Source organism: Siphateles boraxobius, unplaced genomic scaffold (genome assembly GCF_051911475.1).
Source record: "Siphateles boraxobius isolate OS27281-9 unplaced genomic scaffold, OSU_SipBor_1 2, whole genome shotgun sequence".
NCBI lineage: Eukaryota > Metazoa > Chordata > Actinopteri > Cypriniformes > Leuciscidae > Siphateles > Siphateles boraxobius.
Genome location: NW_027508810.1, coordinates 11,380,216 through 11,393,066, shown reverse-complemented (window position 1 = coordinate 11,393,066; position 12,851 = coordinate 11,380,216). Strand labels below are relative to the sequence as shown.

Genomic DNA, 12,851 nt, shown 5'->3' with positions numbered 1-12,851 from the left:
TGAAGTTTAATGTGAGTATCTGGATTTTTAGGTGATATATGTGATTATTTTTGTGAAAGATAATTTGTAGGTGACTGCCCTTTGAGATTCTTAGTAATTCTGTGTTTGCTTGTGAATCTTTGAGAAAAGCCATAAAATTGTATCTGCCATAAAGTTCAGCAATGGTCTTATATATAAAAATAAATTAATGGTATAATTTCCCTGTAAAACAAGTATGCACACTTGAACTTGCCAATCAAGTGCTTTCCTAATGAAAACATTAAACGGAAAACTGTGTTACTCCACTGGTTACTTAAGTAATCTGATTACGTAACTGATTATAATAGAGAAAATGTATGTTCTTAATATATTTAATTTATATAGCATTTGACTGAGTGGCTCACTAATTCATTGTATTATTTATTCATTCGATTCAGTCAAATACACTGAATTATTTGTTTCACAGGAATGAAACAAATGACTGTCCTTACAACTGAGTCATGGAATCATTCATTTAGTCGATTTGTTCGAAAACACTGATTCATTCTTGAATAAAACACTGATACTGTCTGAGACAACGTTTAATTCTGCTTGGGCTTGGTGGACAAAAAATGTATAAAGCAACTGCACTATTTGTTTAAAATGTAAGTAGCTCATCATTAAAGTTGCAATAAAACGGAAGTAGCCAGTGGCGCAAAAAATGGGAATGCGCTATATACGGCGCATAGGGGCGACGCATCATGGGAGCGCCAAAGCGATGGTTAAAAAAAAATCTAGTTTTTACAAGTTATATACATTTATATAAAAGTTATATAAGTTAAATATAAAAAAGTTAAATTCATTTTAGAGGACTAACAGGCTAGAGTAAGCGCCGGCGCCCTCATAAGATTCCATCATATAATTTATTTTGACATAGAAGTGTAATTTTGCGAGCGCGTGGGGCGCGTGAGCGCTGAGTGAACTGTCATTGAAACTCGAAAAAGATGAATAAAGGAAAAAAGCGGTCGGGGGCTAAAAATAGAAAAAGAAAGAGGGAAAAGGAGATGGCATGTCAAGGGATGCGACAGCAGCTAAATAAGTGGATGGTGAAAGGCAACAGGTAGGATTTAAGTGTGACGTCTGTGGTTGGAGGAGGCTTGCAAATATTCATGTTAAAGTAACACTATGTAGTTTTTCAGCTTTCATTATATATTTCCAAGACCCTTGTGATGGTACATCGACTTACAATAGGTTGAATGACACGTCTGCCGACAGTGTCTGTATCGCTTTTACTGGCACTACGTAACTTCGGGTTTCGGGTAGGAACCCGAGCACAAAAAAAAATACAAAATTCGACTGCTTTACGGCATACGTCACTTCCCCCACTTCCTCAGATTCTGACGTGAGAGACCAACTAGCGTTTGATACCAGTCTATATGTTGTTGTCATGACCGAAGCAACAACTAAAAGGAAGAAGGCAAAGGTTTTGTCAGAGGAGACTAAAAGAAGAAAAAGGGAGAGTGACAAATTAAAAGACCTGACGAGGATCACTATTGGAGGGAGAGCAAGACAGTTTGAAGATGGTGAGAGTGTGCACGCGCGCGACCGGCTCTCTCTCTGTCTGCTCGTTCTTTCACTAACATGCACCCTGTCACAAGCGCAGCAGTCAGTCATCTATAAAGTGTTAATACATTTATAAATAAATCAGGGAGTTGACTATCGCGCGAAATGTAAAAGACTGAATAACATGGGCTTGCCATGTTACGGAATCTATCTGGTCCTCCATTTATCTTCACGAATCAAGTAATGCTAGTAGAGTAGCGAATTATCAATCTGGTAGCTACACTAACATGCAAGTTTACGATGGTTATAATAAATAATATTTCAGGATAACTATCCTAATGTCTGCAGGCTGATATGTTTGTGTATTTATTTTTCTGGTGAAAGTGTCTTGCCTCAGGCTATAATGCAAATCGATTTCCAAATTTGCAGATTCATCTATGGTAGCTTGATATTATAATATTGACGATATATGGCTATTACCTACCACACAAACATTGAATTGAATTAGCATATCCGTTATGTAAAACAGTAGACAATAGGCTACTATTATGACGCTGTCTTGTGAACGTGAGCTACGCGATCTTTTGACGTTTGAAAAAAATAAAACCCATGAAATTATATTCATATGACATGCTGAAATATATGCCAATGTACCTGGGATGAAGACATTTCACACGCAACGCTGGCAGTCTGCCCGCGAGAACTCAAGACAGTATCGGCTTGTCAACAAATGCACACGTGTATCGCCTGGTGTAACCATGACAGATTGTACGACAGTAGTAGAAGACAATACTGTTTCCCAACTGTAGGGGGACCCTGAGAGCAAAAACCGCAAAAACGACATAGTGTTGCTTTAACAGACTAACGTTTGCTAACACTGGGAATGTAGCAGCCAGAGCTAGCTAGTTTAGAATATGCAAACTTAACTTAATGCAAAATAATATTGCTGATATCTACATTTAGATTTTGGTTAAACCCTATGGTACCAATCCCATACATGACATATCTCAATTTTATTAAAGCAAAATAACAACTGGTAGGCTAAATATAAGGTAGCATGCACAATAAATGACTAGAAGCTGGAAAACATTACTTATGCCATAAGCCTGGTTTATCATGAAAACAAATAGATTTTGTTTTACCATTAGCTGTTCATGTTAGCTGTGCTGTCAGACATACAAACCATATTTCTCTTACGAGGTATCTCTCGTACTGCGCAATATCTTACGCTATGGGGAAAACCTCTTTTCCACGAGATATTGAAGCTAAAAGTTATCCTTAATTTTGAATTAATGTAAAACGCTGTGCAGCAGTATGCAGATATAGGCAGGACGGCTCGCGTGCCTATTGGCTGCCCTGCGGCAACGGCAGCAGCCTATCGAGAGAGGCGCTGCGTGACACCATCCTATGGGGGCGTTTCGCGCCCATTTCGTCACGTCCCGCCAGAAAAGGCGCAATCTCGCCTTATAAATATAGCTCGATAAGGCTGGTACACTGATTTTCATCTCTTCAGGGAAGCATCACGCATCGCTGGATCCGGAGTGAGAAGCAACGCCGTCTGAGGACAAGCACACAGCGGGACGAGCCTTTGTGTCTGAAGTTGCTGGCACCGCCGCCTTTAGCCGCCGTACCTGCTACGCTTTCCGGCGTTATATCCTTTCATTACTGTGTGTGTTTGTTTGCCGCTGCGACACACTTTTTTTTTTTTCACTGTCTCTCTCTCTGCTAAAAGAGCTGCGTCTTTTTCAAGATGCAAAGATCCTGCGGCTCGTGCCGAGCCACACTCAGCGACGGGGACCGTCATGTCATCTGCGTTTCCTGCCTGGGTGAGGATCATGCGGCTCTCGCTCTCATCGACGGCGTATGCCCTCACTGTGAGCTACTGCCTATGGTGACTCTGAGGACTCGCCTGGCATCCTTCTCAGAGCTTGCACTTCAGCCCGCCGTAGCGTCGCGCCATAAAAAGCGCCGTGCCCAACGCGGCCCCGAGCCTTCTCCTGCCCGCCAAAGCTCGCCGGTTCGCCCGCCAGCTTCGCCGGCATCGCTCGAGTCCCTCCCCGACGGACAGCGGCCGCCACCATCTAAAGCCTGCCGAGTGACGTCAACCATGCACGGTCGCGCTTACACCGCCGCCGGGCAAGCCGCATCAGCTTTACACACAATGGCCATCTTGCAGATCTTCCAGGCCAACCTTCTCCGAAAAATGGACGAGGAAGGCGCTGAATCGATCAGCGTTGCAGATTTGCGGAGCGCTACAGACCTGGCTCTACGCGCCACAAAATCAACTGCACAAGCCATTGGGGGGAATATGGCCTCTCTCACCGTGTCTGAGAGACATCTGTGGTTGACGCTGTCTGAAATGACTGAAGCAGAGCGCTCTGTATTCCTCGACGCGCCCATTTCGTCAGCTGGCCTCTTTGGATCTGCAGTCAAAGATTTCTCGGACAGATTCCAGGAGGTTCAAAAGACATCACAGGCGATGAAGCACTTCCTCCCGTAGCGCTCTAGTTCCGCAGCAGGTCGCTCTAAACAGCCGCCTGCCCGGAGCTCCCAGCCTCAACCCACACAACCCGCCGCCGCTGCTTCTCAACGCCGCCAGGCCCGAGAACAGAGACCGCGCTCTCGCTCTGCTGGACGCCGCCCCCCTCAGCGCGGGCCCCGGCCGAGGATTGAAATCAAGCCCGAGGTCTCAAAGCCTTCCTAGCCTCTCTGGGAAAGCGACGGTGTTCAAATCCCGCTGCGGCCGGATTTTCACCGAAACGTTTCGCTCGTCCAGTTCCATGACATGTGACTGTTCCAGCGTATTTAGCAGTCAACAAGCCGGTCCATTTACCCGCTTGCCTATACACAAAAGCCGTTTTTACGGCTACCCAGATAAATCCAATAAAGAGTGTATTTTCTGGTGTTCCGGCCACGGGCGACGGTGTTATGAGTGTTGTAAGAATGCCCACGTCTCAGTGCCCATTCCCACACACAGACACAGCCCTTCACCATACAGGGCTAGCACAAATAAAATCGACTCATGTCGATTGTGCAATAAATGTAGTGTACGTGCCCACAATACAGTGCACACAAACACTACACGAAACATGTCCCACGGTTTCTGTAAAAACGAAACCAACACATATTCAATCGGCGCGAGCCAACAGTGTTCTCACTGCAGTGAGTGTGCCGGCTATCCCGCGCCCACATTCCCGCACAGACATGCCGAACACCACGGGGCTCGTCCCGCTCACCTTCTCTCCACAACCTGTCAGAGAGAAGCCGAGCACGGTCGGGCTGCCCGCTGTGATCAGCGCACCACCCGCCTCGCACACTGCAAACACAGTGTCTATTTCTCAGCACACCGGAGCTCTCCGGCCGCCGCTATGCCGCGGCCAGAGCCCAGATTTCATTCTACCTCTAGCTATTCGCGCAGATGCGTGGGCAAAGCTTCCCGGGGTATCAAAATGGGTGCTGAAAACTATAAAAAAGAGGCTATTCGCTGCAGTTCACTCGACGCCCCCGCCTTTGCGCGGCGCGAGTCGAAACGACGGTAAAAAACGAAGTTTCTCATCTACTTCGAGCCGAGATAGCGAAACTACTGAGCAAAGGGGCTATAGAACCTTTATCTCAGGCTCAGAGCGACGGGGGTCTATACAGCAGGTATTTTCTGGTACCGAAAAAAGACGGGGGTCTCAGACCCATTCTAGATCTGCGACGGCTGAACAAAACGCTCATCAAGCGCCAGTTCAGAATGATTAAAACCAGGAAAATCCTCGCGCAAGTTCGCCAGGAGGACTGGTTCACGTCGATAGATCTGAAAGACGCCTATTTTCAAATACAAACAGCGTCACGTCACAGGCAATTCTTTAAGATTCGCCTTCGAGGGCCAGGCATACCAATACAAAGTCCTGCCGTTCGGCCTGTCCCTGGCACCCCGTACATTTACGAAGTGCATGCACCCCTGAGACTTCAGGCCATGCGAATTTTGAACTACTTGGACGATTGGCTGATTCTAGCTCGATCACGATCAGAGCTCATAGATCACAGGGCCACATTACTCGAACATCTCGAGAATCTGGGTCTCTCAGTCAATTGGGCGAAGAGCTCGCTGTCTCCCAGCCAGAAAATTTCTTTTCTGGGAACAGTGATGGACTCGCTATCCATGGCAGCGCATCTGTCGCCAGAGCGCGAACAGGACATTCAGCGCGCCGTGAAATCCTTTCGCCGCGACTCGATTGTCCAGCTCAAAAGGTTCCAGAAAATGCTGGGCCTCATGGCCTCAGCAGCTTCAGTGCTCCAGCTGGGTCTGCTTCGCATGCGCCCACTGCAGCTGTGGCTGAAAGCGCGAGTTCCGCCCGGGTCATGGACCGCTGGTCGGTTTCGCCTCCGGGTCGATCTGAAATGCGTCTCAGCTTTGAAACCTTGGCAGAAAACCGACTGGTATCAGTCAGGTGTGAGTCTGGGGACTCCCTCGAGTGTGACGGTGGTGTCCACGGACGCCTCCACCTCAGGATGGGGAGCGCTGCTCGAGGGCAGACCGTTCTTTGGCCAGTGGTCAGAACGGGAAAAGCTCCAGCACATAAACTGTCTGGAAATGATAGCAGTCGACAACGCGCTACGGCGCTTCTGTCGCCAGATAAAGGGCCACCACGTCTTGGTCCGGTCGGACAACATGTCAGTGGTGGCATACATAAATCGCCAGGGCGGCATCAAGTCCCGAAACCTTTACAGGCTAACGGAACGCCTCCTGGTCTGGGCTCAGCACAACCTGCTTTCGCTGAAAGCGGCGCATGTGCCTAGTCGCCTGAATCTGGGACCAGACAGACTGTCCAGAAACAATGTCCCAGCAGGGGAATGGTCGCTGCACCCGCAGACGATCCAACTGCTGTGGGAGACATTCGGCAGAGCGCAGGTGGACCTGTTCGCGTCTCACGAGAACGCTCACTGTCCGAAATATTTCTCCAAAAGCAAGGACGCGCTGGCCCACGCTTGGCACCCGCTGTCCCCTCTATGCTTTTCCCCCTGTCTCACTCCTACCTCAAGTGCTGGAGCGAATCAGGGAAAACGGATGCCCAGTGCTGCTTGTGGCTCCGCTCTGGACAAACCAGACGTGGTTTCCGGTCCTGATGCGGCTGACCAGCACTGCCCCGTGGCCAATACCGCTGAGGAAAGACCTCCTCTCTCAGGCCAAGGGCTCGATTTGGCATCCTCGTCCGCAACTATGGTCCCTGCACGCATGGGCCATCAACGGGTACCCGCTAACCTCCCGGAGGGAGTGTTAAACACGATCACCCAGGCGAGGGCCCCGTCTACTAGACGGCTCTACTCCTCGAAATGGTCTGTGTTCTCTGCGTGGTGTCAAGCTAAGGGCTTTTCACCAGTAGACTGCGGGGTCACGGAAGTACTCTCCTTCCTGCAAGTGCTACTGGATAAGGGCAGGACCCCATCCACGCTCAAAGTGTACGTGGCGGCCATAGCAGCGTTCACAAAACCTGTGTCTGGCCAGTCACTGGGGAAGAACGTCCTAGTCGTGCGATTCCTCAAGGGAGCTCGGAGGCTGAACCCTCCTAGTCCTCCTTCAGTCCCGGTGTGGGACCTTTCTACGGTTTTGGAAGCCATGAAAGGTGCCCCGTTCGAGCCAATCCATTTGTCAGACATGAAGCATCTGTCTTTCAAAACGGTGTTTCTTTTGGCTCTCGCTTCAGTGAAGCGCATAGGGGACTTACAAGCGCTTTCTGTAAGTGCGTCATGTATGGAGTTTGGGCCTAATGACTCAAAACTCAAACTCAAACCAAGGCACGGGTACGTGCCCAAATTCCTCAACACACCGTTCAGGGCCCAGGTTATTTCCCTGTGCGCTCTCTCGGCTCATGATGAGGAGGAGGATGCGAGTCTCCTTTGCCCTGTCAGGGCACTGAGAGCTTATGTGTCCCGCTCGTCTGCCTTCAGACAGACGGAGCAGCTCTTCGTTTTGTTCGGCGGACGCTCCAAGGGACTGGGCGCATCGAAACAGAGCCTATCCAGATGGATAGTCGACGCCATACCACTGGCCTACACTTCTAAGGGCCTGCAGTGTCCTTTGGGTGTCAGAGCGCACTCCACGAGAGGCGTTGCCTCGTCGTGGGCATGGTATAGTGGGGTTACCTTGCAGGATATCTGTACGGCTGCGGGCTGGGCCTCGTCGTCTACATTTATAAGGTTTTATAACCTAGAGGTTCCCGCCTTACAAGCCAAGCTTCTGTCGGTATAGAATTCAGTGCTATCTGCCCTGCTGTGCCGGCCCAGATGCTGAGTTTTGCTTATGTATCGCTCACTGAGCGATAAAACGGCTCTATGGGTGTTGAATAACCCGTACTATTACCCAGTTCAGGCTGAAAACGTTCACCCTGCCTGTGTCAAACACTATTAACATAACTAGCTCCAATAGGATGCTATTTCATGGGGAATGATGCTTGCAGCCTCTCTTCTCCGACTCTTTGTGAGTCTATGGTGATTATGCACTACATGAGCCCCGGGCTACTGCCCTTGGGACCTTGGTGTCGGATCCCAGTACGCACGGCGTTTTGCATTGTGTTCCCCATAGCATAAGATATTACGCAGTACGAGAGATACTCTCGTAAGAGAACGTACTCGGTTACTAACGTAACCTCGGTTCTCTCTAAAGAGGGAACGAGTACTGCGTATCTTGCCGTGCATACACAGCTCTGGTTCGCTTCGGCGATGAAAACTAGTGTACCAGCCTTATCAAGCTATATTTATAGGGCGAGATTGCGCCGTTTCTGGCGGGAAGTGACGAAATGGGCGTGAAATGCTCCCATAGGATGGTGTCACGCAGCGCCTCTCTCGATAGGCTGCTGCTGTTGCCGCAGGGCAGCCAATAGGCACGCGAGCCATCCTGCCTATATCTGCATACTGCTGCACAGTGTTTTACATTTATTCAAAATTAAGGATAATTTTTAGCTTCAATATCTCGTGGAAAAGAGGTTTTCCCCATAGCGTAAGATATTACGCAGTAGTCGTTCCCTCTCTAGAGAGAACCGACGTTACGTTAGTAACCGAGTACGTTACATCTGCTGGGTGACATGGAAGCCGTAATTAGGGTCACATCTCTCTCTCTCTTTAAAGATCTGTGCTTTGTATATATGTATGTGTATATGTATGTTTGTAACTGTTTATTCTGTAAGTTTTATTATTTGTTAACATTGTTTATATATATATATATATATATAGTGGGGGGCGCCAAAATTGTTGCTGCATACCCCTCTAACACTGGGTAATTGCGCCCCTGGAAGTAGAGATAGATTTTTTACAACTGTATTGTGATGTGCATCAGAGTGAAATTTTGATTACAGAATTACAGATTATGGATAACAGAAAAAGGAAAAATGTAGGGCGGGGACTCGGTTTTTGATTGGATAATACATCTGACATTTTGATTAAACATTACAAGGTAAAAAAAGAAAGAAACATGCACAGATGTAGTTCACAACAAGATCAATGCATTTAGAAAAAAATAGATAGGGTGAATTTACAATTCATGCTGATTTTAACTTCTTGTTTATTGAACTGTTGAGTAAAACCAATATCACATTTGCAATCATGCTGTCGGTCTGAACATCAGCGTGACTGTGGCGTAGATGTAGTAACCGTGACTTATAATTTAGCATGACTCCTCATACCTTTATTGCATATATTGATTTGTCATAAGTTTTTCCATTATGTGTATGGGAGGGGCTGAATGCTGCAGTAATTATACTGATGAAAGAGAACAAATCATTAAGCAGCCATATGTTCATTCGCCCCAAAAAATCTTGTGACTGTCCTCCAGAAGCTCTCCGTTCCAGTCCCACTCTTTTTAGGTTTTCCAAGGGGACTCGTTTGGAATTAAGCACAAAGTGATTTTTAATTGGCCATATGCTTCAACATCTCTCTCATTTAAGACAAAAGCAAGTCAAATGAACTACTAATGAAGGCTGGCGCTGGAGAACAATTATATTCAAAAGGTGCACATGTATTTAAATAAAGAGAGAGAAAAAGAGAGAGGAGGACAGATGACATGACCATCACTCTGGTAGATTACTGAAATATTCATATGCCACACTCTGTTCATATTCCTGAGAGCTATACTTAAGGGAATTCTTCACATCTGCATTGGCTCAAAAGCTTCTCTCTCTCTCTCTCTCTCCCTCTCTCTCTCTCTTCTATCAATGTTCTTACTGGAAAAACTCAGTTCAGTCTACTAATACTTGAAGGGACGTGCATTTGTCACCTATAGAATTGAGCACAATTTAGTTTGAGGCTGATTATAGAATTGTCAGGATAGAATTGAACAATCTATGTACGCCGCCTAGTGGTTCCGGTTAAGAAAAGTGTGAAAACTCACAGTGCTGCATGTTTTGCAACTTATTCAAATTCACGTTATTCTAAATGTTTTATTTATAAGGATTTTTTAAATTGGAGCACTGTTATATTTGATTCTAATTGACCAGTCGTGGTATTCAGTGGTCAAATATTTCTGAATAACATTTCTAAAAATAATTCGATTTTGCCTTTAATCGACCATTGTTTATATTTATATTTAATTAATAATTGACAAAAATCGATTATGATTTAGAGATAATGACAGACTGCCATTGTTGTTTGCTGTACTTACGGTAGAAGACATACTCCGTGTTGTTGGCCCAGTTTCTGTCATCTGTATGTCTGTTGTGGGGAGATGTGGTGAGTGATGAATTACACGCGACGATGTGGAATCCGCTCTCCGCGAGCATATCAAACGCTCGCTCCAGGTGGCGAAACTTCAGGGAAAACTGAGAAGTGTATCGCTCAGGTGCCCTGTCAGGATCCCTGTTCTCGTTTAACGTGTCCCCAAAAACTTCTTTAGCCAGACCGACCCTTCCGCAAATAAAGATTTTGGGTATTCCTCGAGCTTTTGGGTCAGCGTCCCTCCCGAGGGCACACGAGCTCTTGTATCCCACCGTGATGAATCCGTAGCACCTATCGCGCGCGTCCAGGTAAGATGCAGGGAACAGTCTCTGATCGCTTCCCTGGGATGCCTCGTCAAAATCATTGTGAATATAATCATCTGGTGTCAGGATTTTGACAAGCTCGGGCAGCTGGAAGAACTCAGCCTCCCGTTTCAGCCTCCCTTTCTCCGGGAAATAATCCGGCAGGACGACGTTCTTGTCGCGGAGATAGTCCAACACATATCGAAACAGAAATCCGTCCCTGTCAATGAAGTAGCGTCCCTTGATGTCCTGCGCGAGGTCGTTGGAAATGTCTTTTTTAGTGGAGAATAATTTCCCCAGCAATGAGTTTGGCACGCTGGTGAGGGTGGCATGGCGTGTGTAATACACCTGTCCACCTACATTGAGCTCAATCACATCAGAAGAGCAACTCTGAGCACATGCACTGGGCGTTTGATAAGTCCCGCAATTTTCAGTCAGGGCCATTTTGGCGTTGCACACTTCAAAAAATGCAAAAGCGAATATGCAAAAGTTTTTGATTTCTGTTTAGTGAGCAAAAAGTCAATAGGAGCATAACCTGAACACTCTTTAACAGACGTTCACAGTCCATTGTGGTATGTACAGCATCTCTGAGGGCCCGCAGAGTGTTTATGAAAGTATAAATGTATTAAAATGACACAGTGAGACTGTTAGGCTTCTCCCACTAATACGACTGGGCATCTATTGCCAGATTGATATATCTGAACACACATCTCTTGTTATTTATAATAATGTAGAAATAGAAGAGCTCTCACCCAAGGGAACCAATTGTGCAGCTCATGTAAGCTCCAGCTGAGGATCCAAAAATAAGTTCTGCTTATAAAAAATGAAAAACTGCACCAACCAAGACAGCTTCAACTTCCTTCAGAAGAGTGCTTCTCTCTCATGAAATCTGGTCCGTCCGGAACAGTTAGTCTACATGTACCTGGCTCCCACCCAGCGTTTCATTTAAAGGATCTCGAGTTGAAAAGGAGGGTGCGTTGGGAAGTTTAAGCATCCTTACTCTCCAGAGCATCAGCAGCGTAGTGCGAATGAATGCAGCGTGCTGAGAGAGGCTTTGGACGGGGGAGGGAGACCATTCTTAGGGAGATGAGCCTTACATCATCTTAAAGGAAAATGACAGCTGGAAAGATACAAGCATTGCACCCTTCTTCTCCAGATTTCCAAATATGCTCATGCAATTATTGTGCTAGATAAGAACATGAATTGGTAAGGCTGCACTGTATGTTTTCATCTCAGAACTCAGAACATTGATTTATTAGTAGTGGTTGAGCTCAAATCCCACATGCCTTTCCAGAGATTAGCTTTGGGATGTTTTAAGGGACCTCAGTGTATGTTATGGTTTCAGGACCATGGACAGATCCCCACAAGCTTGGTTCCAGTTAGCTTACTATAGGCAGATAACATATATTTTACAGTAATTTGAGCGTTATATGATATTCGATAGTGCATTGGCTGTATGTAATGTAGCTATATTTTTTGTCGCTATTACAACTCAGCAAGATTTCAGTTTCTACCGGTTTTGCGTTTTCAGAACGTTTTGAAAAATCCCCTCTGAATTTATATCACAGATTTAATGGCATTTTATTGACTTACCCACACAATATAATGTGCACCCAGAGGATTCTTTGATTTACAGAACATGTTTATTTAGGCATGCAAACCTTTGGCATTGTTTGCTGATCTTGTTTCAAGGAATTTGTGAGCTCAGCTTCACTGAGCGGTGGCTTTGAGGCTGTGGTCACGCTTACCCTGCTAATTTTGTGTATTCTGCTGAAAAAGTGTTGCTAGGCACCGACAGGAGAAACTGTGAGTGGGATTCAGATGGCAAATGCTCTGCTGTTTTCTTTTTATCTGCAATAATGTTTCATTATAAAGGACCCGCAATTTGATGCATTGATAAGTACAGGAATACAGGCATGAACATAACGATATCTTCTGAATTCGAGATGAAGTTTCTTCCCTCTTGGAGACTGCTAAAAATACTCAATTCTCAGATGACATGAATCATTTAACTATAGGCTGCCAGCATGTACTCTGTCTGTTTGATTTCATTTAGTCCTTGTTTTTAAAGCAGGTAAGACTTGGTGCATGATGACATGCAAAGCTGAAGACATGCCTGCAGCCACTGCCTTTAAAACACTTAAATAATGCAGGACAACTCTTAGGGTACCATCAACCATCACTCTTTACTCATTCAACCCTGTCTGGATGAGTATTTCCAATCACTGCAATATGTATAAAATGTAAATTAAGAAATGCAATAAATCAAATAAAAATTTGCATCACTCCATTCATCCACTGATTCATGTAAAGCTTAGATGTTGCATTACAGTTAAA

The 12,851-nt window shown here is 46.0% G+C and overlaps 1 protein-coding gene across 1 annotated transcript in view; it reads right to left on the bottom strand.

Annotated features, from left to right (window-relative positions):
- The window catches only part of kctd16a (potassium channel tetramerization domain containing 16a), a 29,751-nt gene extending 18,218 nt beyond the window's left edge, over positions 1 to 11,533 (bottom strand). The window contains exon 1 of the mRNA XM_077235896.1: positions 10,160 to 11,533. Within this exon, the coding sequence (XP_077092011.1) occupies positions 10,160 to 10,958 (799 nt within the window). The 5' untranslated portion in view covers positions 10,959 to 11,533. The remainder of the gene's footprint in view (positions 1 to 10,159) is intronic.
- Positions 11,534 to 12,851: the final 1,318 nt, after the last annotated feature.